This window comes from Aspergillus tubingensis (assembly GCF_013340325.1).
Source record: "Aspergillus tubingensis WU-2223L DNA, scaffold_2, whole genome shotgun sequence".
Classification (NCBI taxonomy): Eukaryota; Fungi; Ascomycota; class Eurotiomycetes; order Eurotiales; family Aspergillaceae; genus Aspergillus; species Aspergillus tubingensis.
Genome location: NW_023336276.1, coordinates 758,961 through 785,332, shown reverse-complemented (window position 1 = coordinate 785,332; position 26,372 = coordinate 758,961). Strand labels below are relative to the sequence as shown.

Here is a 26,372-nt window from a genome sequence, read left to right as displayed (position 1 = left end):
TGATGGAAATGACATGTTATTCTCAGGACGGTTCGAGTAATGAGAGTGTGCAACCCCATAGTACGATCGTTGCCAGATCTGTAGCTGGTAGTATGTCTGCAAGTATGTATCTTTTAGACGTGCTCTTGACACTTCATCTCTTCGCAGGCTGCAACTCATCGGCGACTACTTCGATCACTCCCATTCCGACTGTCATGTCGACGCTTGTGTCTCCTCCCTGAGCTACGGGAGCTCTGACCAGAGGTCCACGAATAAACCGAGTAGAAGTCACTGCCAGCCACGGATCCAGCCTGGGATGCAGTGCTGTGCCGACTCTTATGTCGACGCGAATGATGTCGGATAGTATGCTGTTCAGTCTCTCCAGCTGATGCGACTGTCGAGGCGCGCTCCAACTCATCATCTGTTTCTCGACCAACGGCTTCCTCATATATGTACTCGTCACCACTCACTGGATCTTCTGCCAGCACATCACGCATCTTCTCTTGCACTTGTACCTGCTCGCCAGGTTGTCGTATTGGCTCATCGACGGACTGATCATGAATCACCAATCCGTCCGTCTTCCCAATCTCCCCATCATGCAATACCTGCATCCCCAACAACCTGGGATTCTCATCCTGTCCAGTCCCTATTCCAAACACTATTACCCCCATCAGCACCTCAAATCAACGGCTCCGGAATAGGACAACTTACATTGTTCCCAAAACCCCCTCTGCGGCTTCCACAACCCCACATTCCCCAACTCGCCCTCCCTCACCCCCGGAAGAAACATTCTTACCAACGGCACCCCATTATGCACATCACAATAAACATCGAACGGCTCAATGCTCTCCACCGGAAACTTGATCGGCGTCTCCACCGTAATGGGATAGTACGCCGGAACAAGTAACCTGAAATGCACCTCCCCTTCCCCGTCTCCTCTCCCCACACCTGCCCTCCTCATAGCCTGCATATAAATAACCACCGCATCCAAACTCCCAAATATCCCAATGAATCTCTCTCCCAGCACGCCGCGATTCAGAACCAAATCCTCGAAATGATGTCGCCAGATCGTGTCCGGGTGGTAAACGAGGTACCATATTGAGGACGGCTCGGATTTGATTTTGTGTTGGAGCATGTTGTACACGAGGGTGGGGAATTCGGATGCGACGCGCAGTGCATTGTCGCGGGCGAGAGTGTCGGAGATGGTGCCCAGGTGGGAGGAGATTTGGCGCAGTTGGGTGTTGGTTTCAAGGGCTTGGTGGATGGTGATTGCGGCGAGGGCGGGCGGTGCGAAGCTGCTGGCCAGGGTGAGGGCCGTGCTGGCGTAGAGGGGGTTGTCGCCGTGGGAGTCTTGGGCGATCAGTATGGTGGAGAGCAGGTCGTGGGTGGTTTTGGAGATGGTTGTTAGGGTTGTGAGGAGGTTGGGGAGGGATTTGAAGACCATTTTTGGTCTTTTCTTTCTCGGTTGTAGACGGGATCAGTGGTAGTAGTGATGGGTGTTTCCGTGGTTTAGTATTGACTTGAATTGGGGTTTGGGTGTATTTACGATCATGATAAGTGATTTTGTGGAGCTGTCCACGTTGACGCATTCAAGTGGGGTGGTTAGAACGAATTGAAACGGCCCTTTATCACTAAGCACTGAGGACAACTCATGGTGCTGATTGTGGACCAATTATTTTGATTTGCCTCACTTTGGGTGTATATTTTTGGTGATAATGATATAAATTATTCGGTTGCCCCCGATTTCAGGCTGCTTTGTTGTTTGTTCGTTCCGATGTTTGTCGAATTGCCAAGAATAAAGAGTTGCTTTCAAATGTGTGGGATTACCCGCGCAGCTATTGTAGCAGATATGGGCAGAGCCCTTTTATTAATGTCATATACGGGAGTTTCCGATGGGGCCGTGCTTATTTCAATTGTAATTGAAGGGACCTATCAGTGATCAAGAATGATTGGCACCGCTAACTTACACCTATATGAAACAGTCTTTGACATGGAGAACTTCAGATATACAAACCATGGCATAACAGTCAAAAGATCGTACGGTGCTCACCGATATGGCAGAATAGCAAGCATGTAACACAGTTGGGGCTTCCTCGATTCAAGCTCTAGCAACGGACTTCATGCTTTATTTACATGCTTTTGTGATCCCCATGGTTGCTCTTGTCTTGATATAAGTATGTAGTCCTTGTACCTTGGATGTCACTTCCTCTATAGACTCATCGCTGACCCGTGGAGCATTTTTCATACTCTTTTTTTCTTCCCAGACCATCGATACATACTGCTTTGACAAGCCCCTGTTTTTTCTGCATAACCAGACTTCTTATAACCCATACTCTTCCGATTACTGCAATATCACTACATCATGTCGGGAAGATTCATAAGCAACAACTTGAATCCATCCGGTCCACCCAGACAAAATATGATAGGCATCTTTGGCCTTCCCGGATCTGGAAAGACCCATCTTCTGAATCAGCTCCGAAGGGAACTTAAGGGGGCCCCTTTTTCGTTCTATGAGTACGAAGAGGTCAAAAAAGCCTGCCCTGTTAACTGGTTTGCCTATGATAGCGCCTTTGAATCCATCAGACATGAATGTGATGACGCTGGGGTCACAGGGATCGCCACAGCTAATTACATGCAACCGGACGACTTCGGCGACCATCCATACACGACACTTCTGGATGATGGTACCCTCAATAGGCCATTTACGCATATCATGTATGTGAACACCCCTGTCGAGGTAGCCCATCAGCGTTGTATGGAGGACGCTGAAAAGAATCATCTTACCTGGTGTTCTCTTGATTACTTTCGTAAATGGGCCGATGAAGAAATCATTGGGCTGAAAGACACGTGTTTCGACCAGAAGATCATGTTCACCATGGTGGATCCGCATGACCTTCAGAAGATTATCACCCTCATTCACACCTTTCAGCTTGATCGAAATGAAGAACACAATCAAGACATTGTGGATCAGTGTATTGACGAAGTTGTAGCTCCTTGGCAAGGGCAGGTGGAGAGGGTCCTAGTCATGGACTGCGATGGAGTCTTCGCACCCAAATATGAAGAGCAGGCCTTCTGGGAAATGTTCTATTTTGGCGAGAGTAATGACAAGAGACCCCGTGCCTTGCCGATGAGACACCCGTGGTGTGGCTTTAATGAAGATTACTCGGAATGCCGTCAATCAAGCTTAGCGTACGAGCAAGCTGTGGCCGACGGCCGATTTGACGAGGCCTGCGGAAAGGCTGCGTCTGTAGTTGCTCTCTATCCCGAAATCAGAAGCTTTCTGCATCGTGTCTCGAAGTGTCCGCGCCTTCGCATCATCCTGGTGACTTCCAGACTACGCTTGCTGTGGGAAAGGGTTCTGGCGCAAGAGGGTCTCTCGCAATCTGTCAAGGTCATTGGCTCGGGCCCACTCTCCAACGGTTATATCGTCACCCCTACGGCTAAAGAGAGATTGATCGAACGTCTCAGGACAGTCCATAACTTGCAGGTATGGGCCTTTGGAGGACACGGTTCGCCTGAGCACATGCTTCATCGAGCACATTATTCGATCATCCTTCGCCGCCCAGATAATCGCTTCTATAATGAAGTATGGTTATCCGATGTGGCTTCGAAATTGAAGGGTTCTAAGGATTGCATAGACTCAACCACCCTTCATCTGAAGGATCTCGAGGAGCCAGCCTTTTTGGATCAAATCATTCAACATCAATTTACCCTTGCCCACGCGACCCACAAAGGTGTAGCAAAGTTGCTGCATACCAAGATGCTGAGAACGATATACTTCCCCGATCAGCGTTTGGAGGAAAAGGTCTATCATGAAGTTGGATGGTATCTTGCCAGTGAATACATAAGCGAGCTAGGAGGCGTTGAGGAGGCTGCTATTGATGTCTCCGAGGAGCCCAAAGCCACTGGCTATCAACTTGTCCGTGAAAGCGGCATGCTCACTATTCCCCTAGAGGGAGGTAGTCACCAGATGGCCGCTGGAATTCGGGATGTCTTTCAGAAAGCTTGCACCCTGCGGACAGTTTACCCAGAATACATCGATGATGACCATCTACGGGAAATACACACTGTTGTGCTTGTGGAAGCTGTCGCGGATAGTGCTGAAGTTATCACGCGTTATGTCAACCACATCCACAGAGTGAAACCATGCCTTCCTATTGTCGTTATGGCCGGAATCCTTCAAGCTGAGCTGGTTGCACCGGGTGGACCGCTGCATTCTCTCATTCGAGGAGGTCCCATCACGGTGGTTGCTCTAAGTCTAGTCAAAGGCAGAGAAATGACTACCGAAAGCTATGTTTATGAGACTGGTCGCATTTCCTGAGGCATGCCTGGCTTTTCTGGGAGATTTTATCGTGACACTTATCCATGTTCGACGTCATCATTGTTTCTCATATCGACTGTCCAGCTACCTGACTACTAAATTGGCAATGTTTGAATTTGATACATAGTACTAAATCAAGAACTAATTATCCTCCTCACTACCTTGTCATAAAAGCATTCCTTTAGTACCAGTAACTGCTATCCACCAGAACAATACCCCTCTAATCTCCCCACCACAACCCCTACAATCCTCTCCAACCTCCGCGCAACCCCAAACTTCCTCCCAAAAACCCTCAACAGCTCTGCGACCAGCCCCAAATCCTCCACCACTTTACTCTCCCTAACCACAACCCCCAACTCATCCGGCCTCGCTAGCGTAGCATACATCAGCGCCACGGCGCTCTGGAATACCCCTAGCAGATTTAACCAGTTATACGCGAACCGGCCCTGCCGATGCAAATTCATCGCCTGCCGGATCGCCATGGCAGCGGCTGTCGCTAACACTTTCACTTTCTGTTCGTCCAGAGAGGGGAATAGAGGAGAGGGTCGGTATAGCATCGTCATGTGCGTGTAGTAGTTCAGATCGAACCACGCGCTGGTGAGGTGTGGGATAGGGGATGGCGTGGGTGGGAGTGGAAAGGGCATGGTTCGGCGCCAGTGGAGGAGTTTCTTGTGTAGGGCTTGGAGGGTTTTATTCCGGTCTTGATTGGGTGTGTTGGTTGGGGAGTGCAGGGCGGTAGTGATCTCGCTGGCGATGCGGCGGAGGGAGAGGATGTGGAGGGGTATGGAGAGGTCGGTTGTGTGGGTTGGGTCGTCTGTTGTGGTGGTGTCGGCGAAGGGCTGTAGATTGTTGGTTAGTTAAAGATGGAGACTATGTGTTTGGGGTGCGGTGGAGAAGTGGGAGTTACTTCGATGTCAATGTCGTTGTCGTGGATGGCGAAGGGGCGGCCTAAGGCTATGGATACTACTCTGTTATTCTTCGTTAGTGGATATGGGACAAGGTGTGGGGATAGGGGAGGGATACCTATCCATCATGTATAGAGAGAAGAATATCCGCTTGCGATATTCGATCACATCAGATGGGAGATTGGCGTAGCTTGAGGAGCTGTGTAGGCCTATACCGATGGCCATGCGGGCGGCGACCCCGACAAGGAAGAATGTATCTTGAATTTTGTTAGTGGAATATAGATCAGGTTGAGGGTGAACGTACTTGGACCGACTTGGTTGAAGAAGGAGTATGAGACTTGCAGCATCATAACTTCTAGCGCAGCCTGACTGGTCAATCAATGGACTTTGTCACTGGAGGAGGAACATGACATACCATATCGCCCAAGCCAAGCGCGTCCTCGAAGTATACCATCGCCTTGTTGTAGTACAGTACAGACTCTGACTCGTCCCCTAACGTCACAGAACAGTGCGTCGTCGATCCGATGGCTAGAACCATCCAGATGCGGAACATCCACAGCGCGGACCCTGCTAGATGGTCCTGCGGGTTGTTGTATACTCGCCATATGACGGATGCGAACTCGGTTTGACGGATGATAGGGTACAGAGTGTGGGAATGTGCAAAGTAAAACTCCATTAGGTATTCGATATGTGCCCTGTCTGGGAACTGCAGATCAGCTAGCGTTGTCTCGTCTTCCATGACGTGTGACAGAGGGAGTTGGTTGAATAGACATGGCGATGAGAAGGAGTTGTTCAATTCCCAGAGCGAAGTTGACGCGTCGAGTAGAGATTCTGAGAGAGGTCCATCGTATTGCTCTGTAGACTCATCAGGAGTGTCGTCGAATACAAACTCGGCTTTGTCGGGGGATAGCCGTCGTAAGACTGCCTGAGTTAGCTTGGCGAAAGATAGTCCTGATGAGGAACCAAGATGTCGTTCTGCTGCAGCTTCTAGGGATAGTCGTTTGAGCTCATCGACCAGAAAGTCCGATCGGCTGTGAGATGGGGGAGTCGCAAAGGGGAAGGTGTCGCTCATGTCTGTATCCGGAGGTGTCGCGAAGTTGATTATTGGCTGGTCGAAGTCATGGTCGGGTTGGAGGTTAGGGTATGGCGACGATACTAAGGCCACGGAAAGCTGCTTCTCAAGCTCCTTAACGCGAGTCTCTAGTCCCTGTACGTATCTTCGACCCCTACTATTAGCGGGTGAACTCGGATTAATGCTGGCAGACTTACGCAATTGGATACGTGCCGACTTGTCGATCATCATCGAGAAAACTGCATTCTACCTGAGCATGGATACAGGTCTCACATTGTGGAAGTGTACGGTCGCAGCGCTTCTTCCGTCGGTGGCAGCGACGGCAGGAAGTGCTTGCACGGGCTGTACTCGAGGATGAAGGCATTTTCGGATGGATGGGGAGGGAAAAGAGGGGAGGCAGATGCCTTCACCCTCTTATCTGGACTTCTCCGCATTTCTTATCAAGCAGCGGCCGCGATATGGGGTTGACGATGCATGATTGGCGTCGAGGTGCAGTAGTGCCGTGTGCTTTGATAAGACGCTACTAGTGCGCAACGCTAGGATTGTCCAATTACGGTATGAGTTTGGGGATCTTTGCACTTGCCAATGGCCTGGGAGCATACGCAGTACCTGATACTTACCTGCCGAGACTGATGAATGAATGGTTTGGGTGTCAATCTCTGGGATGGTCCCAGAAACCGAGTATAACAAAATGCCAGTTTGCAAAATATCCATGAGCCAATAATCATACACTTATAAAGGTCTGTAGCAAATAAAGATCACTACTATCCTTGATGCATATGTTACTTTTACGCTTGCTTAATACAGTCATTGAAGAGAGCCCACTTCATGTGAGCTACTTCAATCAGGAAGGGCGTGGGTATGGGTGGGCATCCTTTCTGTCGACTGTACTAGCCACATGGTACTATTCTGCGGCGTTATTCTCTCCCGGTTACACATGACCGCGCTATAACCCTAACAGTGATTTAGTATATGACCAGGCTCACATATGCACCTCTATTATTCTTAGTCGAATAATCAGGTCTTTCCATAACATTATATGTCTGCAAAACACAAGATTAGATCCCAGATTCTATCGATATACGAGGTGTTATGCATGATGCATACGACTCGATATTCGGGAAGCCGAGGCAATTTCGATTATGGACGATGACAGCTTTCCAGTCCGTCCAGTTATTGCCGTAGATATATCATAGTAGCACAAATGCAGTGTATTTCATGCACAAGCTACATGCGACCCTGTTTATAATCTAGTCATATATAATAGTCAAGGCGGAGCCACCATATTCTCAGTCTTGTCTTATGCCACCCAACCTGGGCCCACTTGCTACTCATATATCAAAATGAAACTGATACTCACAATCTCAGCGTTTCTTAGCCTTGTCTCACCTTTCTTCGGTCAGCCCACTTCTGATGTCAATGTAGACTGTGTGACTACCAGCATCACTTCATCCCCAAGCATTGCTGCTACCGTACCTGCACAACCCTCTGCACCACCGCCCGGCATTCCCAATCCAGAGAGTGGAGTTAGTAACCTCATCTCACTCCTCCAGCGTCTCAGCGAGCAAGCTATTGTTCTTCAAAAGACACTCTCTACAGTCGAATTAGACAAGAATAGCATCCCTTCGATCCGCGCCCAGACCCGAGCCATTACCGCCACAGGCGACGCCTCAACAGCCCAAGCGCTCGCCTTGGATTACCTGGACACCCTTGACAGCACAAGGGTGACTCTCAGCACCGCCGCATTAAAGCCGATTTTCGGTCACTTATTGACGATTATCAAAAATAAGGTGAGTGAACCTCGGATGAATGCATGCAAGTTGATGATAGACTAAATCATGACAACTGGTAGAAAATCCCGCTTTGTAAAATACAATACTGCAAAGAGATGCACGACTGGATAGGAGTGGTGCGAATTAGCGCACTTAGGCTGTGTGTCGCTGTCACTGGTATAGTCAAAATTTCGGAAGGGCTTTTGGTTGAGGAGGCTTGGGCCAGTGTGGACCGTCGGTTCCCGGCAGTCTTGTTGGAGTTTCACGGGCCGTTTGCTTGAAGGAGGGCATGTGGACGTTATTTGGAAGCTTGGGACTACTAGGAACGGATAAATGTCACAGCATGAATATGAGCTAAAGTAGGCTGCTTAGACTGGCCAAGCCGGCGAATCCATTGTCGCCATACCATTTAGCCAAAAGTCCCGAACAAGCTATGGATCTGATGTTCTTTCCAAGCACCCGAAGCTGCTCCTCCTCTCCACCCAGTGCGTGTCTTGGCCAATGTGGTAGCCCTAGTAGCCCTATCCTCACCTCAAACCACCTTATCACGAATCTTGAGCACAAGTACCCCCAAAAATCCAATCCAATAATCCCGGACCTTTGCTACGAACGCCATATGATCCATGACAGACCCTCCTACCTTCCCAGCAGATCGCCTGTCCATCCCAGAAACAACAGTATGCTAGGAAAAAGGGATAGACCAACAGACCTCGGCCCCATCGGCCCCCATCATAGCCCCAACAGGCCCATGTCATCATACCTATTTATAGACCTACTACTAAGCCCAAGACAACATTACCTCCTTCTCCTCCATGTTCGTTCCATTGAGGGCTGGCAGCATCATGAAAATATCATTCGTTCGACCCCCTCCCAAGTTCCCTCAATCTCATATTGTCTACTAGTCGGTATTCAAATTCAATGCAGCCTTTCGGTTGCAGGTGCCTAAATTGAGGCATTTCGCTAGGTTTCAACCTAACCAGGATATCGGGGGTTTGGTAGGTATGCAGTGGAGGTCGAGACGGGAAGGGTCTAGACAATTGCTTTCTTTTGGCTAGCTGTTCCGTTTCACTGAGATTAATTCTAAGCAAATTACTCGCTCAAAGTCGTAGACTGTGGATAATGGATAACTACAGGCAACCGAAATCTCCGGGCAGAAGACCCTGGAGGCAGGAGAAAATCTGGATAAGAGATTAATGTTTGAATATAGATCTGTGGGCGAGAAAGGACCGGGAGGAAGGAAGTATCGCAAACAAGACAAGACACTGAATATGAAAGAATGGGGCCATCAGAGAAATGATTCTAAACGGCAACATGCAGGTACTACATGGAAGAAAATACCATGATCCCCAATTGATATGGTTCCATGGCCCCTGGAGACTTAAACCAAGTAGTATGATAAACAGATGAGTTATATACTCAATGAATTCAACATGACCCCTCAGCTCTGTTGATATTCTCCGATAATTGACCGATCGCCAACCAACCTTCTCTTGTCTAGATCCAATTGGGCTATGTTCGTAATGGATATCGTCAGCACAGGCAGGACCCTTTAATTTATTCCTGGAGATCCCGTTCTCCACAATGCTTGGTTGCTGACTGCTACAGACCACCGCTAACTTGAAGCGGAAAGTGCTCCGAAGCAGGGTCTCATTTTGAAACGGAGGATGTACATGTCAATGTTGCAGGTTGGCGTTAATGACGGCGCACCCGCTATAGCTAACTGGCTTACTTCTTGGTGAAATGCCGCATTGGACACGGAAAGTCGGACAAGATCAGTGTCAATAGTAAGCATCATTGACCAGATTTGATCTATTTAAACTGCGTCGTCTGCCGCCCCGTCCGTATTCGTGTCTTATTCCAAACAACCACCCTCTTTTCCTTTTTGAGAACTTCTCGCTTACCGTTTCTCTGCTCTATTGCCCAACATGAAGCTCGCTGTGACACTTTCTATGCTTGCGGCCACCGCCATGGGCCAGACGATGTGCTCTCAGTATGACAGTGCCTCGAGCCCCCCATACTCGGTGAACCAGAACCTCTGGGGCGAATACCAGGGCACTGGCAGCCAGTGTGTCTACGTCGACAAGCTCAGCAGCAGTGGTGCCTCATGGCATACCAAGTGGACCTGGAGTGGTGGCGAGGGAACAGTGAAAAGTTACTCTAACTCCGGTCTTACGTTTGACAAGAAGCTAGTCAGCGATGTGTCAAGCATTCCCACCTCGGTGAAATGGAGCCAGGACGACACCAATGTCCAAGCCGATGTCTCATATGATCTGTTCACCGCGGCAAATGCGGATCATGCCACTTCCAGCGGTGACTATGAGCTTATGATTTGGTATGTGACGTCGCGAACAAGATAGATGGAGGAGGCTAACGTCACCAGGCTTGCCCGCTACGGCACAGTCCAGCCTATTGGCAAGCAGATTGCCACTGCCACTGTGGGAGGCAAGTCCTGGGAGGTGTGGTATGGTACCAGCGTCCAGGCCGGTGCGGAGCAGAAGACATATAGCTTCGTGGCAGGATCTCCTATCAACTCGTACAGTGGGGACATCAAGGACTTCTTCAACTATCTCACCCAGAACCAAGGCTTCCCGGCTAGCTCTCAGCATTTGATCAGTGAGTTTCCCTAATTCTACTACCGAGCGCCGCATTGAAACGGTCACTAACAGAAATGATCACTAGCCCTGCAATTTGGAACTGAGCCGTTCACCGGTGGCCCGGCAACCTTCACGGTTGACAACTGGACCGCTAGTGTCAACTAAGCCTCTATGAGAAGGCTTTAGGCGCAGCCTGGGTAAATAGACCCCATCCCGGGAAATAATAGCTTGGTTCTTCGTTCTAGAACGTCGGTCGTGTAAGAGCTAGACAATCCACCCAGTCTTATTGGAAAACCCATTCAAGATCGGGACTCCTTTTCAGCCGGGAAAGGCACAGCTAGTGTATATCTAATCCAATCAAACCTATTTGGTGTTGCTTAATTCCTGAGCCAGTCCTTTCCTTGAAAGGCAATCAATCCGTAGGGCGATGATCATTAACAGATCCGAGGCGTGCTAGGTTAAATTGCTAACCGATCCCGCTCAATTAGCTAGCGCATCCGGCAGATTCAATCTTGACAGTGGGCCAGGCAATTCCTGAACCGCGTAGGAGGAACAGACCCCTGTCTAAATAGTATAAGCCGAAACCTGCCCCGGACCATTCAGGCGCCCTAAGCTAAGATTGCTCTTCGCAGTCCCAGGCGGCGAACTCTCTGAAGAGGTAGCATCGCTTGCCGATGTCTGGTTTGGGGACCATAACGTCCGGTTTGGGAAGTCGATTTTCTGCACTGGACAGGGCTTGCAACACTGAATTGACTAATTCCACGGTTTGTGGCTTCCCACGGGTGACCATTTTCCGCGGCTTATGGCTCTCCACGGCTTGTGGTCTGAACTTCTGCACTTCGTAATGGGTACGGATCAGACCATGCTAGAATCATCGGCATATAGGCCAGTATATGAGAGCCGAGATGGCCGGGGCATAAATTAGATGGACGTCACTAGACAGGGATATCTAAGACATCCGATTCTTAGTTGTAGGCTACATTTTGTCTATTCTCGGTAACGGCAACTGTTTGCCCTATATGTCAAGGTATTTTGACCGTGCTCTATCCGCGGCGGAATTCAGAAAGATGGCATTGGCTGTGAAGTGGAAGAATTGCTTCTATAGTCACTAGTTGCTTCTGTACCAGCTGTCACGAAAGGTCGGCGGTAGGCAGCCCCCAAACAACATGGTATATTGGACAATGACTAAAGCTTCTGAAATTACCATGAGTTTCATCTGTCCAGATACTGCCGAATAATATCAGGCTAAATTCTTCTACCCCGAAAGCCCCTTCACCGCACATCCTAATTTGGTGCTAGTGTATCAACTTCCTCACTCGCCTTTCTATCAACTCCTCAAACTCATCAACACCTCGTCCCAGGACACTCAACTCCCCACCACGTACCATGTACATGACTCTCCTCCTATTCTCTAACCCATCCACAGTATCATCCTCCTCATCCTCCGACTGCCCTTCATCTATACCCCCCTCCACAGCCCCCCTCATAAACCATCTATCATGACTAACAGCAACAACCGCCCCATCCCACTCATTAAGCGCCCGTCTCAAAGCCGTAACAGTCTCATAGTCCAAATGGGTGGTGACCTCATCCAGAACAAGGCAATGAGGACGACGCCAGAACAACCGTGCCAGTGCACAGCGAACCAGCTGTCCGCCCGACAGCTTGCGAATAGGTACATCTGAGGCTAGACGTCCAGGCAGTCCCAGCTGACTTAAGAGGCCGCGGATCTCACCCTCTGTCAATTCCCCATTAACATCCTGGGTCAATAGTGCTAGCGATGTGAGTGTTTCATCCTGTGCACCAAGGGCTTGCAGGGCCTCCACTCCATGCTGGGAGTAATATCCCAGGCGTAGGCGAGGGTGTGTATTCCTTGTTCCTTGTGTCGGGTTTGTTTCTCCCACTAACGTTTGAATAAGTGTTGACTTGCCCGCCCCGTTCAACCCCAGTATTCCAATTTGGTCGCCCATACCGACCGAGAGGTCGACATCCCGGATGACGATCGGAGACGTAGCCGCGTAACGAAAGCTGACTTTTTCAAGGGTTATGAGCGATCCTGGGAATCGTAGATCAGGCGGCTCCGGTAAATTTATAATAACCGGTCGTTCTTCCGGGGGTATGTCGATCTCCTCTCGAGCTGTAAAGTGATAGCCAACTAGGTCGCGATTCAACTTAAACCTACCGCCCCTAGCACTGACTTCCATGCCCCACCGGTTATCTAGTTTCTTCTGACGTGACTTTGCTTGTCGGATCTTGTTCTGATCGTCATTTGCCTTGCCCGCTTTGAGATTGGCTGCGATCGTCTTCTCGATGTGGGCTTTTTGCTTTTCCTGTGCTTCCTTCATCGTCGTGAGATATTTTCGTCGTTCGGATTGCGATATCTCGTATGTGGGAAGGTCCCCGTGGAAGTACGTGAGCTGCTTGTCTTTGAGAATGATCAGATCCGTGCAGAGGCTGATGAAGTCTCGATCGTGGGAGACGATAATCATGGTAGGTGGCTTGCGGTTATCCCCAATTGAGATGAGGTATCGTTGCAGCCAGATAATGCCTAGCATGTCGAGGAAGTTTGTAGGTTCGTCAAGGATCAGTATATCGGCGTCCTGTAAAAGGGTAGCTGCAAGAGCTGCTCGCATGTGCCAGCCGCCCGACAAGTCGGAGATAGGCTTTGCCATCATTGCCGATGAGAAACCTAATCCGGTCAGGATACTTCGCGCCCTAGTCTCTGTTTCTGCAACGAGAGCGGGTTCGATTTGTGACTGAAGCTGTGCGAGCATATCTACTGCATCTTGAGTCTCTTGCTGGAGTATGTCGGTTGAGATGTCTTCGCTGGGTTGTTCTACCCTGCGTAAATTGTCAGTTCGGAAGGGCTAGTGCTGATCAAGGTCGATGTCTAAAGAATTGTCCACGCACATTCTCTTCGATTCAGCAACAACTTTCTCAAAGGCCACAAGCGCTTTCCTGGCTTGCATGCCTCGCATACCACTGCGTAGTCGAGCATCTTTATCCAATATAAATAGGCGCTTTTGGAGGCGCTCGTGTTTCAGAGACCGAAGGGCTCTAACTGGAGCATAAGGATCTGAGGTATCAATTCCCTGAGACAGGGCTAATTCGTTAGCTAGCACACAGTCTCTTGAGGCATAAACATACTCGATATCTCTTGTTCAATGGTAGTTCTAGACGTGGCCCTCTCTATCACAGTCTGTAGGACATTAAGACCTGTATTATCCCTACCCTCTTGCTTGGGATCCTTGGCCCCATCCGTCAGTCTGGTTTGCTGAAGTATAGCAATTTTCGTGTTCTCTGGTATTCCAGGAATGAGCTTCTCTGCTATACTTCTCAGCAGGGCTGTTTTCACATCGCGTAGATTGGTCAGCCATCAACTAGAATTGGCTTGTCTGGCAGGTCTGTCTCACTTGACTTTCCGGTCCCATTCCGACCGACGAGAGCATATCGCCGACCTTCCTTTAATAATAATTCCGCGTTGGATAAAATCTCGAGGCCGTCTTTAGATCTCACTTTTGACTTCCCCTTCGTGGCCGACTTCTTCTCCCCAGATGTAACGAGAATTTGTAGTCCTTTTATGTCGAGCTGGAGACATGGACATAGTCAGCATATGAGGCCTATTGAGTAGCTCATTGCTGCAGCCGAGTGCTCTTACCTCGCGATAGTTAGGAGATTCGATATGGAATCGAGTTTGCTGGGAGGTACATTGAATTGTTGCAGCTGATTCCATTGTGCCGGGTGTCAGACTGCGCTATAGGTTAGCAATGCATGTGGGCTGTGACTTAAGCGTGTAGTGCCAGCGAACCTTTCTGCAGCAGACTGAGTGACTTGATAGATAATGATGATAGTTGAATAAGCTAATTTGCCGTCTGGGTAGCTTCGAAGATTCAGATAGCATGATTAAAAAATAGATCGTCCTTATGGTGCGGTTAGATACCAAGCATAAATGATCCTTTCAGGTCGGGGTCCCGAAAGGGTAAAGCTATGTGCTGATCTGAATGAGAGGGACGGCTAGTAGGCTAGCGCGCAGATACGAGCTAAATTAATGGTTGAAATTTTCTTTTCGGGGTCCTGCAAGGTATCATGCTGCTATGTTTTCTTCACTATGGTGAAGGCACCCGTGTTTTCGAGACGGCGAGGGCTGGGTCCATGTCGGGGTCCCAAAAGGGAAAGTTAGTCAAACTGGGCCACTCGGGACGCCATCGACTGTATCCACTATCTTGCTAATTGGCGTTTCTGTGACTGATCAGCAACCAATCACAGTTTTAGATTGGCAGGAAGTATCAAAAGAAGTCATACATATTTGACTCATCGGTTACTCCTAGCATAGCGCCAATGAAGGTGTCCTGGATCATGACTCCAATAAGCGGAGATTGAGTCCAAGACAAGCGGGGAGCTTACCGTAGCCCAGGAAAGATTAACTTTCGCCGTTCCCCACATTCAGTTGATGATTAGGTGATAATTAAACTGAAATAGCATCCAAGATAGGGCTGTGGGAGTTCATGAGAGTATCCGTCTTTTTGTGGATACATACCTAAAGGGATAAATGTCGCTGTCATTACCTATCACATATCATATCATGCCCATCCACCATCAGAAAACAAGCCTCATTGAAGAGTTGCCTCTCCTTAAAAGTCTCATATAAGGGGCTACTAGCTTTTCCCCTGCGACCTCCAAGTAACCACGACACCACCATGAACAAACCACCACCCCCCAACCAAGCCCCCATCATAAACATACCAACCACAACCAACCCAACCTACTTCCAAACTATCATCGGCAAACCATCTCCTCTCTTCCCAAACATAGACAACTTCCTCGGCATCCCGTACGGAGAAATAACCCATCGATGGAAGCACGCCAAACTCCGCACCCACCTCCCATCCGATGTGTTCTATGCAACAACAAACGGGTACTTGACAATACCCCAATACATCCAACCTAACATTCTCAACACATTGACAAACTAATCCGCTAATATTAGACCCAAATGCCCCCAACCACCCGGCGGCGACAACAGCGCCTACTTCCAAGCAGACATCCCCTTCCCCAAACCCATACCGGAATCAGAATTCGACTGTCTGAACCTCAACATCATCCGACCTAGCGCAACAGGTCTATCACGCGCCGGGATAGATCCCTCCATCAAACTGCCGGTTCTCGTCTGGATACATGGCGGTGCGGGCGCATTTGGCGCGGGGAGTGATCCTATAATAGGTACGTAATAACTACTAGAATTCATTTCTCCCAGGATGGATAGATAACAATTACTAATATAATAACATCAAGACCCCACCCGCCTCGTCCTCCGCTCAGTGGAATCTCGCCGGCCCATGATAGCAATAACCATATCCTACCGCCTTGGCGTGTTCGGATTACTTGGATCAGCTGATATACTGGATACCCAAGCACCTACTACTGATATCAAAGGCCTCAACTTCGCTACTTATGATCAGAAGATCGCGTTGACGTGGATTTCTACCAACATAGAATATTTTGGTGGTGATGCTGATCAAATTACTCTCGGTGGGAACTCATCCGGCTCTCATGATGTGCATGCACATCTACTGGATGCAGATACGCATAAAACCCCGCTGTTCCGGAGAGTCATTATGCACTCTGGTGCCAGGGGGACGGTGTCGCCGGGTAGTTTGGCAGATGCGGAGGTGGGGTGGAGGAAGTTGTGTGAGTATTGGGAGGTTAATGAGGGTATGGGGGGTTTGGAGAGGGTGGAAAGGATGAGGAGCATTCCGGCGAGGGAGTTGTTGGAGGGTGCGCTGGTGAATGGGGTTTGTGTGATGCCGCCGGTTGTTGATGGGGTGGGGATGGGGTGGGAGGTGGTTAGGTTACCTGGGGTTGAGGGTGGTGCTAAGTTTAGGGATGGTGGATGTGGGCGGCGTTATCCTGTTGAGGTTATGATTGGGGAGTGTGAGGCTGAGGTTAGTGCGTTAGACCCTACTATTCATCTTCCTTTATTTCTTCAGCCATGGGGTGCGGTTCCTTGCTAACGGTGTATAGTCAGCTGGTCACTTCCAAGAAAGCAACATCACCTTCTCATCCCTCAAAGAAACATTCACGAAAAGCTATCCCACTCCTGAAGCAGCCACAAGAATTCTCCAAGTCTACGGTCTAGTCGAAGGCGCATCACAGAGAAGCTTACTCTCTGGCCTCGAACGATTTCGCTCAGACGCTGTCTTTCACTTATCCATCCACCGTACGATAGATGCGTTGAGGACCCAGCGCCACAATGTATCTGGCGATGCAGACAGTATCCAACACTTCCATATTGAGTTCGGGAACCCATTTCCTGGACCGACGATGGGATGTGCGCATCATGGGGTGGAGTTGATTTATCTCTTTGATGCATTCCATGAGCAGCTTGTTGGGCTGGATGATTTGTCTACTGGGCAGGGCGTGGTGAAGCATATGGAGTTGGTGAGGAGGGTTCAGGATCATTGGATTGGGTTTATTGTCGGCAGGGCGGTACAGAAGGTTAGTGATAAGGAGGTGTTGGTTTGGGGTGAGGATGGGGATACTAGGGTTGAGATGTTCGATGAGATGTCTAGGTGGGTGGAGAGGAAGAGGCGGCTTGAGGTGCTGGGGAGGGATGTCAAGTCTATGATGAGGGTATTTTGGGCCTTGGGGTAGATGGTTCTGGAGATGGTCGGTTCAGAGTATGTACTATAGGTATTCGGTAGCATAGTCAAAGATCGTGTAGGTATATTGCAGTCCTATATTAATGTCCCATAAATATCGACAGAGCCAAACTCCATCTGGTATATGGTATCTTGTCCAATGAGTAATACAATGTCAATCTGGATATCACCGCCTCAAACAACAAGCTCTCTATCGAGCAAACACTCTAATCTAATCCAACTGAACCCCTCTTACTCGCTGCGCTTCTCCACTTCAACCTCCGTCCTACCAGCACCAGTCTCAGTGCTCTCACTATCGCCGCTAGCGGGCTGATCAGCTGGACCGAATCCGTACTGAATAGCAACCTGCTCGACCTCCTCATCCGTCAAGAATGGCAGCTCCTTGGCCGCACGCACATAGGTCATCTTCTCAAGGTATCCCTTGGCGAAAATCAAATCAATTTCTTCGAGGGATCTACCCTTTGTCTCGGGGTAGAAGATGTAGATGACTGGGATGAAGAGGGCGTTGATAACCGCGAAGAAGAGGTACGTGCCCCATCCGATGTTGCGAATCATAATGGGGGTGACCATGACAATGAGGAAGTTAAAGAGCCAGTTAGTGCAGGTGGAGATGGCGTTGGCTTTGGTACGGGTCTTGATCGGGGAGATCTCAGCCGGGTAGAGCCAGGGAAGCGGGAGCCAAGTAGCGCCGAAGGTGGCGATGAAGGTGAACAAGCCGACGGCAGCACCCTTGGCGGCTTCGGGGCCGCCGGGGATCAAACAGGCGAAGGTGATCACCATGGAGGCACTTTGGCCGAAAGAGCCGACCAGGAAGAGGTTGCGACGGCCGACCTTTTGGATCAGGAACCAGGATGAACAGGCGAAGATCGAGTAGACAATCATGTTGACACCACCAAGAATCATGGCCATGAATTCGGTCTGGTGGAGGGATTGCTGCATCAGGACGGGCAGGTAGTAGATGACAGCATTGCAACCACCGATTTGCTGGAAGAATTGAGATGAGCAACCCAGAAGCATGCGACGGCAGTGCTGGGTCTTGCCGCCGGTGAAGACGGCGGAGAGAGGAGTGGACTTGGTGGCCATGCCGGAACTGGTGAGGTTAGCTTAGACTGAGGATGATTTGAGGGTAGGGAACATACGCTCTGAGAGAGTCCAGAATGATGGTCTTCTGCAGCTGGACCTCGTGGTGGCTGATTTCCTTGCCCTGCAAGGCAGCAATGACCCGCTCACCTTCCTCGTAGCGCTCCTGGGTGAACAGCCATCTGGGAGACTCGGGCAGGACCATGAGTCCGAGGATGATGAGAAGACCGAAGAAGATCTGGAAAGCGATGGGGAAACGCCAGGTGAGGTCATCGGGACCATAGGAGGCACCGAAGTCCACCCAGTAGGAGATCAGGGTTCCAATAGCAATGGTACTACCCTCGATACAGATGAGCAGACCACGATTGGAGGTTCTCGAACATTCAGCCTGGTATGTAGGGATGGTGGATGTGTTCATGCCGTTTCCGACACCAGTAATAACACGTCCGACACAGAATTGAGCTAGAGGGACGTGTCCCTTGACAGACGTAACCTGGATGATAACACCGATGATCATGATGGTGGCACCGAGCATGATGGAGTATCTGCGGCCGAGCCAGTCACCGCAGGCGAGGATAAAGACAGCACCGGCAAGACATCCTAGAAGGGTTAGAGTCTGGTTGTGAGCCAAAGACAAGGGATGTACCTACCCAATTCATAGATAGCAGTGACCACACCCTGAATGGTGGAGTTGTCTCTCGTAGCCGTGAAAATGTCGTTGAACGGATCGGCGTCAATAATACTGCTCATCACACCCTCTAAATCGAGGTTAGCTCGAGGCTAAAAGCGCCAGGCAAAGGGAAAGCCTTACGATCGTAACCAAAGAGCAAGAAACCCAAGGTCGCACAGGAAGTCACAGACCAGATCAGCTTCCGACCGGACAAGCCGGCGAAAGTGGGCACCGAAGACATGGTGAGATGTCTTATTTTGGCTGGATCAGGACTGATGCAGGTCGCAAGCAACGGTGGGATTGAACGGGAAGCGACGCGACCTCTTTATAGCTAAGGGCTGCACCCCGGAAAAACCGTGAGCTCTGCGGGGTGGAGGTCGGGCTGCATTGCTTGCTTCAACGACCAGGATAATCGGAAGAAGAGCTTTTCGGTCACACCAATCAGCTCATCTCGGCAAGGGCAGGGGAGACGAATGAACGGGGAGAAATGAAGGCATCGAGGAAGGTTCAGGGCCGCGTTCCCTCCTTGGCTCCCGGCCAAGGGCTGGGCAGATGAATGCCGAGATCTTGGTTCCAGCCAGGATGGGAGGTTTGGGGGAAGAAGAGGAAGGACAGCCGAAGACATGACGAGAAGTCTGTCAGACTGTGAAACTGTGAAACTTTTCATTTCTGAATCAGGCTGGTATTCCGAATTCTCGCGGGTTGATGAGGCTGCGACAAGAAATGATACCAAGACAGACCGAGTTGGGTGGAGGGCACCCACCACCCACACTTGTGCTCTCGGAAACCCTCACCCACTTGCTTCCTCGCTCTCTCTCTCTGCCTCTCCTCCGCCAACAGCACCTCTACACCAACCATGGAAAAACACTTAGGACGCTCACATCGTAGCGAGACTAATTAAACCAATTACTCTCTACCCTCATACTTTCAAAAAATTGGTCATTCAGTCAGCACCACCCCCAATCCTCACGCCACTTGCCAAGCCCACCAGCACCACCACCAGTCAGAACAAATCCCGCAACTCGCTGGAAATTGGCCGGATTTCCATTCCAAACTTTGACCATCGAAATGAAGCAACCCTACCTACCTACTCTAGTAACTTTTTACCACCACCGTCGGGGGGCCAAGTTAAGTTGCACCGCGCAAGCCAAGAAGCCTTGTCGATCTTGCCTATTCCTTACTTTTACGCCCAGCGACGCCGTTGCCGCAACCGTGTGTGTATGTGCGCGTGAAATGTCAACATAGCCGAAGCCAACCTGCATGCTACTAGAGCGATAGTAATCTTCCTTTCCACGTGTGCCATGCGATGACAAGAGTATCAGGAACATGCCATTGTGGACTCTGATACGCGACTTGCTCTAGCTTATCGCAGCTCAGCTGTTGCCAACGCCAATGCTCATGCTCATGCTCGCACAGACTAGGATGCTGTGCAGGTAGAATTTATCTAGCTCGTGCATGGCTGACAGCTTGAAACTTAGCCGACTGGGTGTGCTGTTGTGTCTTACTTTAGTTAGGCGGGAGAGCGCCATGACTCATTCGTTCATTCAGTTGAACTCTTGGGGATTGACACTCGTGGCGCCGATGACGTTGTCGCGTCGAGTAGTGTTCTGCGCTTTGGCAGTTCTGTTGGTGGTGGTGTCCTAGGTAGCTTCTTTGTAGTCTTCTGGTGGATAGATAGACAAGCAGTAGACGGTGGCGTCTTTGAGCAGGGGCCTGACCAAGCCAACACCATCATCATCATCGTGGCTTTGTGGAAGAGAGAGTGGGGTGAGGTGAGTGAGCGGCAATAAACAGTCCAGGGCACGTGCCACGATCACTTGCTTTGAATGCGGGGACTCCGCATATTCTCAAACAAGTGACAGCCTCGACGGGTAGAGCGAAGAGATATAACATGGCATCTTCTCTTACGGGTAGTTTTGTCTCCGTAAACAGATATATCACGACCAAGTTGTCTTTCTTACAGCTACTCTCTTTTTGCTCTCTTCCTTTTACTGCGCATTGACTTCAGCTGCTGAAATTTTCAGCCGACCGTCACAAGCGATCCAGTGACTGAGCGTCCACAAAATGTCTGACCGCCAAGATGGCGCCGCCGCGGTGATCTTGGCGGGCCCTTGGCGGGGCCTTGGCACTGACGCTTAGGGAAATTTTCGGGTGAGATGGGCGGCAAGCTGGGGATCGGGTTTTTGCGGGGATTTATTTCCTTACTAGGTGGTGAGGGAGACGATGGCATGATAGGGTCTAAATTAATGGTATGTAGTATACAGTTATATTATACATTTCTTTCCATAGGCTTCTCTGTACAGAATGCATCTAGTCTATTATGACACATATGGCGCTATATGCAATATATACCTGGTCTATACCTCCTCCCTAAGCATTACTGGCACACGAGAAACTGCTGCTGTTGGCGTCGTCGTGAAGGGACCGACCGGAGACGTAGAGTCCAAGGCCGCACTGGTGCTGTGATTAGAGGTGAAATGACAATAGCAGGAAGAATACTCACAATGCAAGCTGCAATGCCGATTATAATAACGTTCAAGATAGTCAGTGCAATCTTCTTAGGCGAAGAGAACAGTCGGTCCTTGTTGAGGTAGAGCCAGAACATGCCGCTGAAGCCGACTATTTGCTGTTAGTGTGAAGACGACGAATGAAAGGGAATAATGCGCTCACATGTAGACCAACTAGCGAAAAGGGACGCCTGGAACGCAGTTAGTAAGATACTTTAGTAGAAGAGGCTGGCAGCATACAATCAAACTCAGCAAATCATTGAACACAGGAATGGCCTCTGCAATAATCCAGGCAATGATCCACAATCCCAAAGCGATGCCCACCCAGGATCCAGTTGCCACGAGGTCGCGGCTGTGCATCCGGTCTCCGTGACGGAAGATACGGACATAGACATATTTACAGGCGACATGGCCATTCACAACGCCACCGATGATGATCTAATCACATGTCAGTAGAGCACAGGTAATATGAGCACCGCACGTACAGTAGGGAGGGCGATTCCGTAGGCAATCTTGCCCACGAGTTCACTAGCGGAGCCTAGTGCAGGGGACGTGACATTAGGCCCCGCATAAATGTAGATCACCACGGAAGTGACCAGGTAGAGAATGGTGTCGAGACCCTGGAGAAGACACAGGGCCTTGGGGTACTCCCGGTGGTCCTTCAATTCGGACATGAAGCCGAAGAATGCGACATGACCCGCTATTGCACGTTAGTAGGGGTAGCTAATGCAGGAGAGAAAGTGACCCACAGAAGGAGAAGACAATGTTGCAGACAGCAAGGAATGCTTCATACAAGCTGGTATCCACCGTTGCTTCAAGGGTTCCCTTGTAAGGACGTTCCACACCGACGGCAATCATAACGATCATCACGGCGGAGAACACACTGATGAAAGCTGTGCAAGTTAGTATCGTGAGACTACCTGACATTGTTCGCAACTTACAAGCAACAGAGAGATAGGACACATTCGCAGACGTCCTAGGTAGACCCAGGAGGTAGCAGATCACGAGACCGACAACACCAAAAACGATGGAGCAAGTTCCATGTTCCGTGATGGTGTTCATGGCGACCGAGAAGGTCAACAGATGACTCGCCATGATGAATATGACGAGCAGCAGCTGTCCGATACCGAAGATCTCTCGACCGATAGACCCAAATAGGATCTCACCGGCATCGGCCAGATTCTGGACATGGGGATAGCGCCATCTGAACTGACCGATGACGTAACCGGTGTAGGTAGCCAGAAGCCCGAGGCCAACAATGAGGACAATAGCACTACACCTAGTTAGAGGAAGATATCACTTCGAGCAGCTGCTGGTTCAGTACATACGGAGCAAGACCCAGAGTGGCGACAACAGCAGGCAGCGACAGGATACCAAGGGACACGGTTTCCGCAACCATGACTGGCAAAGTTAGTAAGACAAGCTGTCGACTGATGCTAGCATCAGAATCACTTACGGAAACCACATTGCCTGGCACATTCAAGTCAGTTATTCGGTAGCAGATATAGGACGTTTGAATAGACATACCACCAGCTCAAGACCTTATATTTAACCTCGGCATACTCTTCATCGCCAAAGGTGTCATTATAGACGGGACTGTCCTTCTTGTCGTCCTGCTTCTCCTCTGCATCATGCAGATAGGGTTCCTCTCGGCCCTCTTGAAAGAGTTGGCCCGTCTGAACATTCAGATGGGAGTCAACCTTGTCGCCAGTTGGATGGGCCATGACTCTGCGGTGACGGGAAGGTGAAAATCCCAGCTTGCTTCTCCTCTCCGCGGGAAATGAAATGGACGAGGAGTGGAGACGGTAAAAAGAACTGGCGACGAAGAGAGTTTCTTGGGGATGTACAACGTCAACGGCCCTACCGCTCCTACATTGACACAAACAGGCAAACAATCAACCTAGCGCAGAAACTGAACAACAATGACAGGCTGAAGATGTCAAGAGGAACTGCGGTGACAAATGAACGAGTCCGGCGAGAAGACCGTCTTCTGAGTCACCCGCCGGGCCGAATGAAAGTCTTTGCATCACAACAAATTTGTGTGTTCAACGTTACACCTGTTGAACATCTCATTACCTAATTCGCGAGGCTTTCCAGTGGGGCTCTCCGCTTCATCTGCCCGTCCCCGACCAATGGCCTTCTATGCCAAGCCGGCGGTGCCTGCGGAAGGGCCTGACACTAGGCTGGATTGAGAAGGACCTGCCGGGATGGTGTGGGGGCACCATCATGTGATCGGGGATGCAGAAAGATTCTGAAACCAGAAATCTTCTAGAAGTTGAGCCTGGAATCATGAGATATTGAGTAGTTATACATTCGCCACTACATTGGAGTCATCTGTTAACGGACAGTAGCAGGCTCGTGTGGTGAAGTCATGGATTCCCACTTGGATATCACTGCGCAGGATTGTTTCACCATCTGTGGGAATGACTGCAATCGACTCACAGTACTTGATCAGATAATATATATTTCTACCTCGGCCTTCGTGATTCTGACAACTTGCCTCCTACTTACTACTACTAGTAACTAATAAAATCTCACATCAGCATCCTCTTATGTATAACAGCACTAGTAATACTTGAGCATGAAATCGCCTTTGACCTACAGCACACCACCTTTAGCTTTTGAAGGTAAGTGAACGCTCATACCACCGCTGACATAAAGCACTGAAGGTTACGTACAGCATATCAAAAGATTGTCATCGACGTTTAGAGCAACGACACTGGCTATACTCCCCGTTACTACGATTTATTCATAGCTTCTACCCAAAATTTGTCGTCTGGCTTAATATATTTGGCACGCCGTAGAATGAAAATGTTGCCAAAGCCTTCTTTTACCGGTGATATTGATATTGAATGTATCCAACCTTCTCATGTAGACCTGTTGGCATTATCTTCTGTCCTAATCTAAGTGCCTTTGATCAATTCGAAGACTGGGTGGGAGATAGGCAAGGCCCAGTTCAGTGGTCTATCTTAGAAAGCCCCAATTCGGATAACGTCGGCGTGGGGTCTCCCCCTGCTTGGCCTTACTTTCTGCATTCTTTGGGTGTATGTCAGCTTGAGTCGGTGCATATAATTTGCAAAGGTCTAATTTCATTGACCACAACTGCTACTAAGAATGTTGACGTGGTTATAGAGATTTGTTCTTTCGAAAAGCAGTAAAACCACTAACATTATAGTTGAACTCCATCTAGTGTGAATTAATTACAGGCGAAGTTAAATTATCACCCCAGATTACCCCAATGTAACATCCGGGGTGGTCTACTATGTGGACTGCTGCGGTATGTAGGGTTGAGTTGGGAGACGGTGAAACCCATGCAATAGAGCAAGTCTACGTCGTCGGGTGGTTCCGCTTGGAATGCCTTCCCTGTCACTCTAGTAGGTCGCCAGCTGCTTCCCCACAAACCATAGATGAATAAGTGGACCATTAACCAGTTCCATGTGATCATCTTGGGCCCCCAATCATATGCACTGTCCTAATGAGGCTAATGTGCTTATATTAGTAGGATGAGTCCCTGCGTGATGTGATCTACTTCCCTGTCAGTCCCCAAAGAGAGCCCAATCGGAGCTATTCACTTGGCCCACATTTAAGGTCGCGGATACTGATGTTCCCTTTACTCGGCGAATTGAAATGTTTCCCTATACGAGTACGCTATCAGGTCCCAGTAAGTCTGATCGGAATAATTGTTCCTGCTCCAGATATTCAAACAATGCCACAGCCCTCCGATAGGTCCAGGGAATAAATAAGGACGATACTGTCCAGAGCAGATACGGGGACTTCTGATCGAAGAGGCCCAGAGTAACCCTGCTAACGAAGCGACGAATCGCGTATCCGCGCGATCCTTTAGAGCTTTATTTTAGAAATATTCGTAATACCAAGTTCTGGAAGCACATTCATCCATTCATCCGATTACCCCTCTGTTGCATGTTCACTCCAAACCACTCTTCCATACAACCCTGACTTGACTGTTACATCTAGTCTATACCCCCAACTCATAACACAAAAGAATGCCGAATGAGCTCGAGCAAGCCATTGCACTATTTATAAAAGCGATAGCCTGCTATATCTTTGTTCTTACCTTCCGAGAACTGCTTCATATCCTCGAGCCCTTCCTCGATCTACGCAGTCTACAACAATGGAACCAACGAAACAGAGAAGCCTTTGGGCGACCCCCACAACCGCCCTCAGCACCCTGATGCATGCGGCTGTAATCACTGGTGCTGAGATTACATGAATGTGTCGGCTAGCCTCATCTGGCGAATTTTCCTCGAAGGAAACGTCACCTCCGGTCCACCTCTGCATGGGAAGGAACTTGACTTTTTGTGAACCCCCGCTGAGTGGATTTGAAATAAGAGCGCAGACAGGGGTAGCCGAAGCAGCGTCTGGAGGAGCACATTAAATGGCTAGATAGCCAAAGGTATCGATTCTCTTCGGATGCATGTGGTTGGGTGGTATCTAAGTTTATGTGGGAAGAAGTATGCAACTGGCTGCACTGTCTTTCAGAGTCAAGTGCTAGGCGTTGTCATCGCGAAGTTTGGGATTCGCATATAGCGAAGCAATTTATATCGTTTTGTTTTTAATCCTAGTTATGCAGTTACACATCTTAACCTGAAGGCTGATATTTGAGGAGATAGCATGGCCGACCTGTCAGCTTCCTGAAAATGGATTGATGCTACGCGAGTGGCTTGAAATAAAACGGCTGCTGCAGGTCCATGTGACAGGGAGAATTTGGCATAACTACAGAATGGATGAATGTAAGGTCTATGGTTAGGGATAGTAAGGTCCTATAAAATAGGCTATAGGGTTTCATCTTTAG

The 26,372-nt window shown here is 49.5% G+C and overlaps 9 protein-coding genes across 9 annotated transcripts; 4 read left to right on the top strand and 5 right to left on the bottom strand.

The window, feature by feature from the left end:
• Positions 1 to 155: 155 nt before the first annotated feature.
• On the bottom strand, positions 156 to 1,423 carry AtWU_00831 (FAD binding domain family protein; the record flags this gene model as incomplete). The annotated part of the gene is made up of 2 exons (XM_035495946.1): positions 156 to 637; positions 691 to 1,423. The coding sequence occupies 2 exons, from the start codon at positions 1,421 to 1,423 to the stop codon at positions 156 to 158; spliced, it is 1,215 nt and encodes a 404-aa protein (XP_035351839.1).
• A 918-nt stretch (positions 1,424 to 2,341) lies between these two features.
• AtWU_00830 (uncharacterized protein) lies at positions 2,342 to 4,300 on the top strand (the record flags this gene model as incomplete). Its single annotated transcript, XM_035495945.1, has 1 exon — positions 2,342 to 4,300. The coding sequence occupies one exon, from the start codon at positions 2,342 to 2,344 to the stop codon at positions 4,298 to 4,300; it is 1,959 nt and encodes a 652-aa protein (XP_035351838.1).
• Positions 4,301 to 4,497: 197 nt separating this feature from the next.
• AtWU_00829 (fungal specific transcription factor domain-containing protein) lies at positions 4,498 to 6,641 on the bottom strand (the record flags this gene model as incomplete). Its single annotated transcript, XM_035495944.1, has 6 exons — positions 4,498 to 5,139; positions 5,208 to 5,268; positions 5,324 to 5,462; positions 5,510 to 5,570; positions 5,621 to 6,422; positions 6,475 to 6,641. The coding sequence occupies 6 exons, from the start codon at positions 6,639 to 6,641 to the stop codon at positions 4,498 to 4,500; spliced, it is 1,872 nt and encodes a 623-aa protein (XP_035351837.1).
• Positions 6,642 to 7,620: 979 nt separating this feature from the next.
• On the top strand, positions 7,621 to 8,330 carry AtWU_00828 (peptidase; the record flags this gene model as incomplete). Its single annotated transcript, XM_035495943.1, has 2 exons — positions 7,621 to 8,067; positions 8,130 to 8,330. The coding sequence occupies 2 exons, from the start codon at positions 7,621 to 7,623 to the stop codon at positions 8,328 to 8,330; spliced, it is 648 nt and encodes a 215-aa protein (XP_035351836.1).
• Positions 8,331 to 9,974: 1,644 nt separating this feature from the next.
• Positions 9,975 to 10,808, top strand: AtWU_00827 (glycoside hydrolase family 12 protein; the record flags this gene model as incomplete). The annotated part of the gene is made up of 3 exons (XM_035495942.1): positions 9,975 to 10,381; positions 10,430 to 10,662; positions 10,729 to 10,808. 3 exons carry the CDS (start codon positions 9,975 to 9,977, stop codon positions 10,806 to 10,808), a joined length of 720 nt encoding a protein of 239 aa, XP_035351835.1.
• A 448-nt stretch (positions 10,809 to 11,256) lies between these two features.
• On the bottom strand, positions 11,257 to 15,001 carry AtWU_00826 (P-loop containing nucleoside triphosphate hydrolase protein; the record flags this gene model as incomplete). Its single annotated transcript, XM_035495941.1, has 9 exons — positions 11,257 to 11,508; positions 12,029 to 13,484; positions 13,554 to 13,746; positions 13,791 to 13,988; positions 14,057 to 14,105; positions 14,160 to 14,231; positions 14,302 to 14,392; positions 14,452 to 14,523; positions 14,946 to 15,001. The coding sequence occupies 9 exons, from the start codon at positions 14,999 to 15,001 to the stop codon at positions 11,257 to 11,259; spliced, it is 2,439 nt and encodes an 812-aa protein (XP_035351834.1).
• A 339-nt stretch (positions 15,002 to 15,340) lies between these two features.
• Positions 15,341 to 17,294, top strand: AtWU_00825 (alpha/beta-hydrolase; the record flags this gene model as incomplete). Its single annotated transcript, XM_035495940.1, has 4 exons — positions 15,341 to 15,558; positions 15,631 to 15,863; positions 15,936 to 16,585; positions 16,665 to 17,294. The coding sequence occupies 4 exons, from the start codon at positions 15,341 to 15,343 to the stop codon at positions 17,292 to 17,294; spliced, it is 1,731 nt and encodes a 576-aa protein (XP_035351833.1).
• A 239-nt stretch (positions 17,295 to 17,533) lies between these two features.
• On the bottom strand, positions 17,534 to 19,293 carry AtWU_00824 (sugar porter family MFS transporter; the record flags this gene model as incomplete). The annotated part of the gene is made up of 4 exons (XM_035495939.1): positions 17,534 to 18,392; positions 18,442 to 18,982; positions 19,033 to 19,140; positions 19,194 to 19,293. The coding sequence occupies 4 exons, from the start codon at positions 19,291 to 19,293 to the stop codon at positions 17,534 to 17,536; spliced, it is 1,608 nt and encodes a 535-aa protein (XP_035351832.1).
• Positions 19,294 to 21,422: 2,129 nt separating this feature from the next.
• On the bottom strand, positions 21,423 to 23,283 carry AtWU_00823 (amino acid transporter; the record flags this gene model as incomplete). The annotated part of the gene is made up of 10 exons (XM_035495938.1): positions 21,423 to 21,506; positions 21,556 to 21,671; positions 21,723 to 21,750; positions 21,800 to 21,997; positions 22,045 to 22,259; positions 22,309 to 22,452; positions 22,501 to 22,832; positions 22,888 to 22,960; positions 23,016 to 23,029; positions 23,087 to 23,283. The coding sequence occupies 10 exons, from the start codon at positions 23,281 to 23,283 to the stop codon at positions 21,423 to 21,425; spliced, it is 1,401 nt and encodes a 466-aa protein (XP_035351831.1).
• Between the last annotated feature and the right edge of the window lie 3,089 nt (positions 23,284 to 26,372).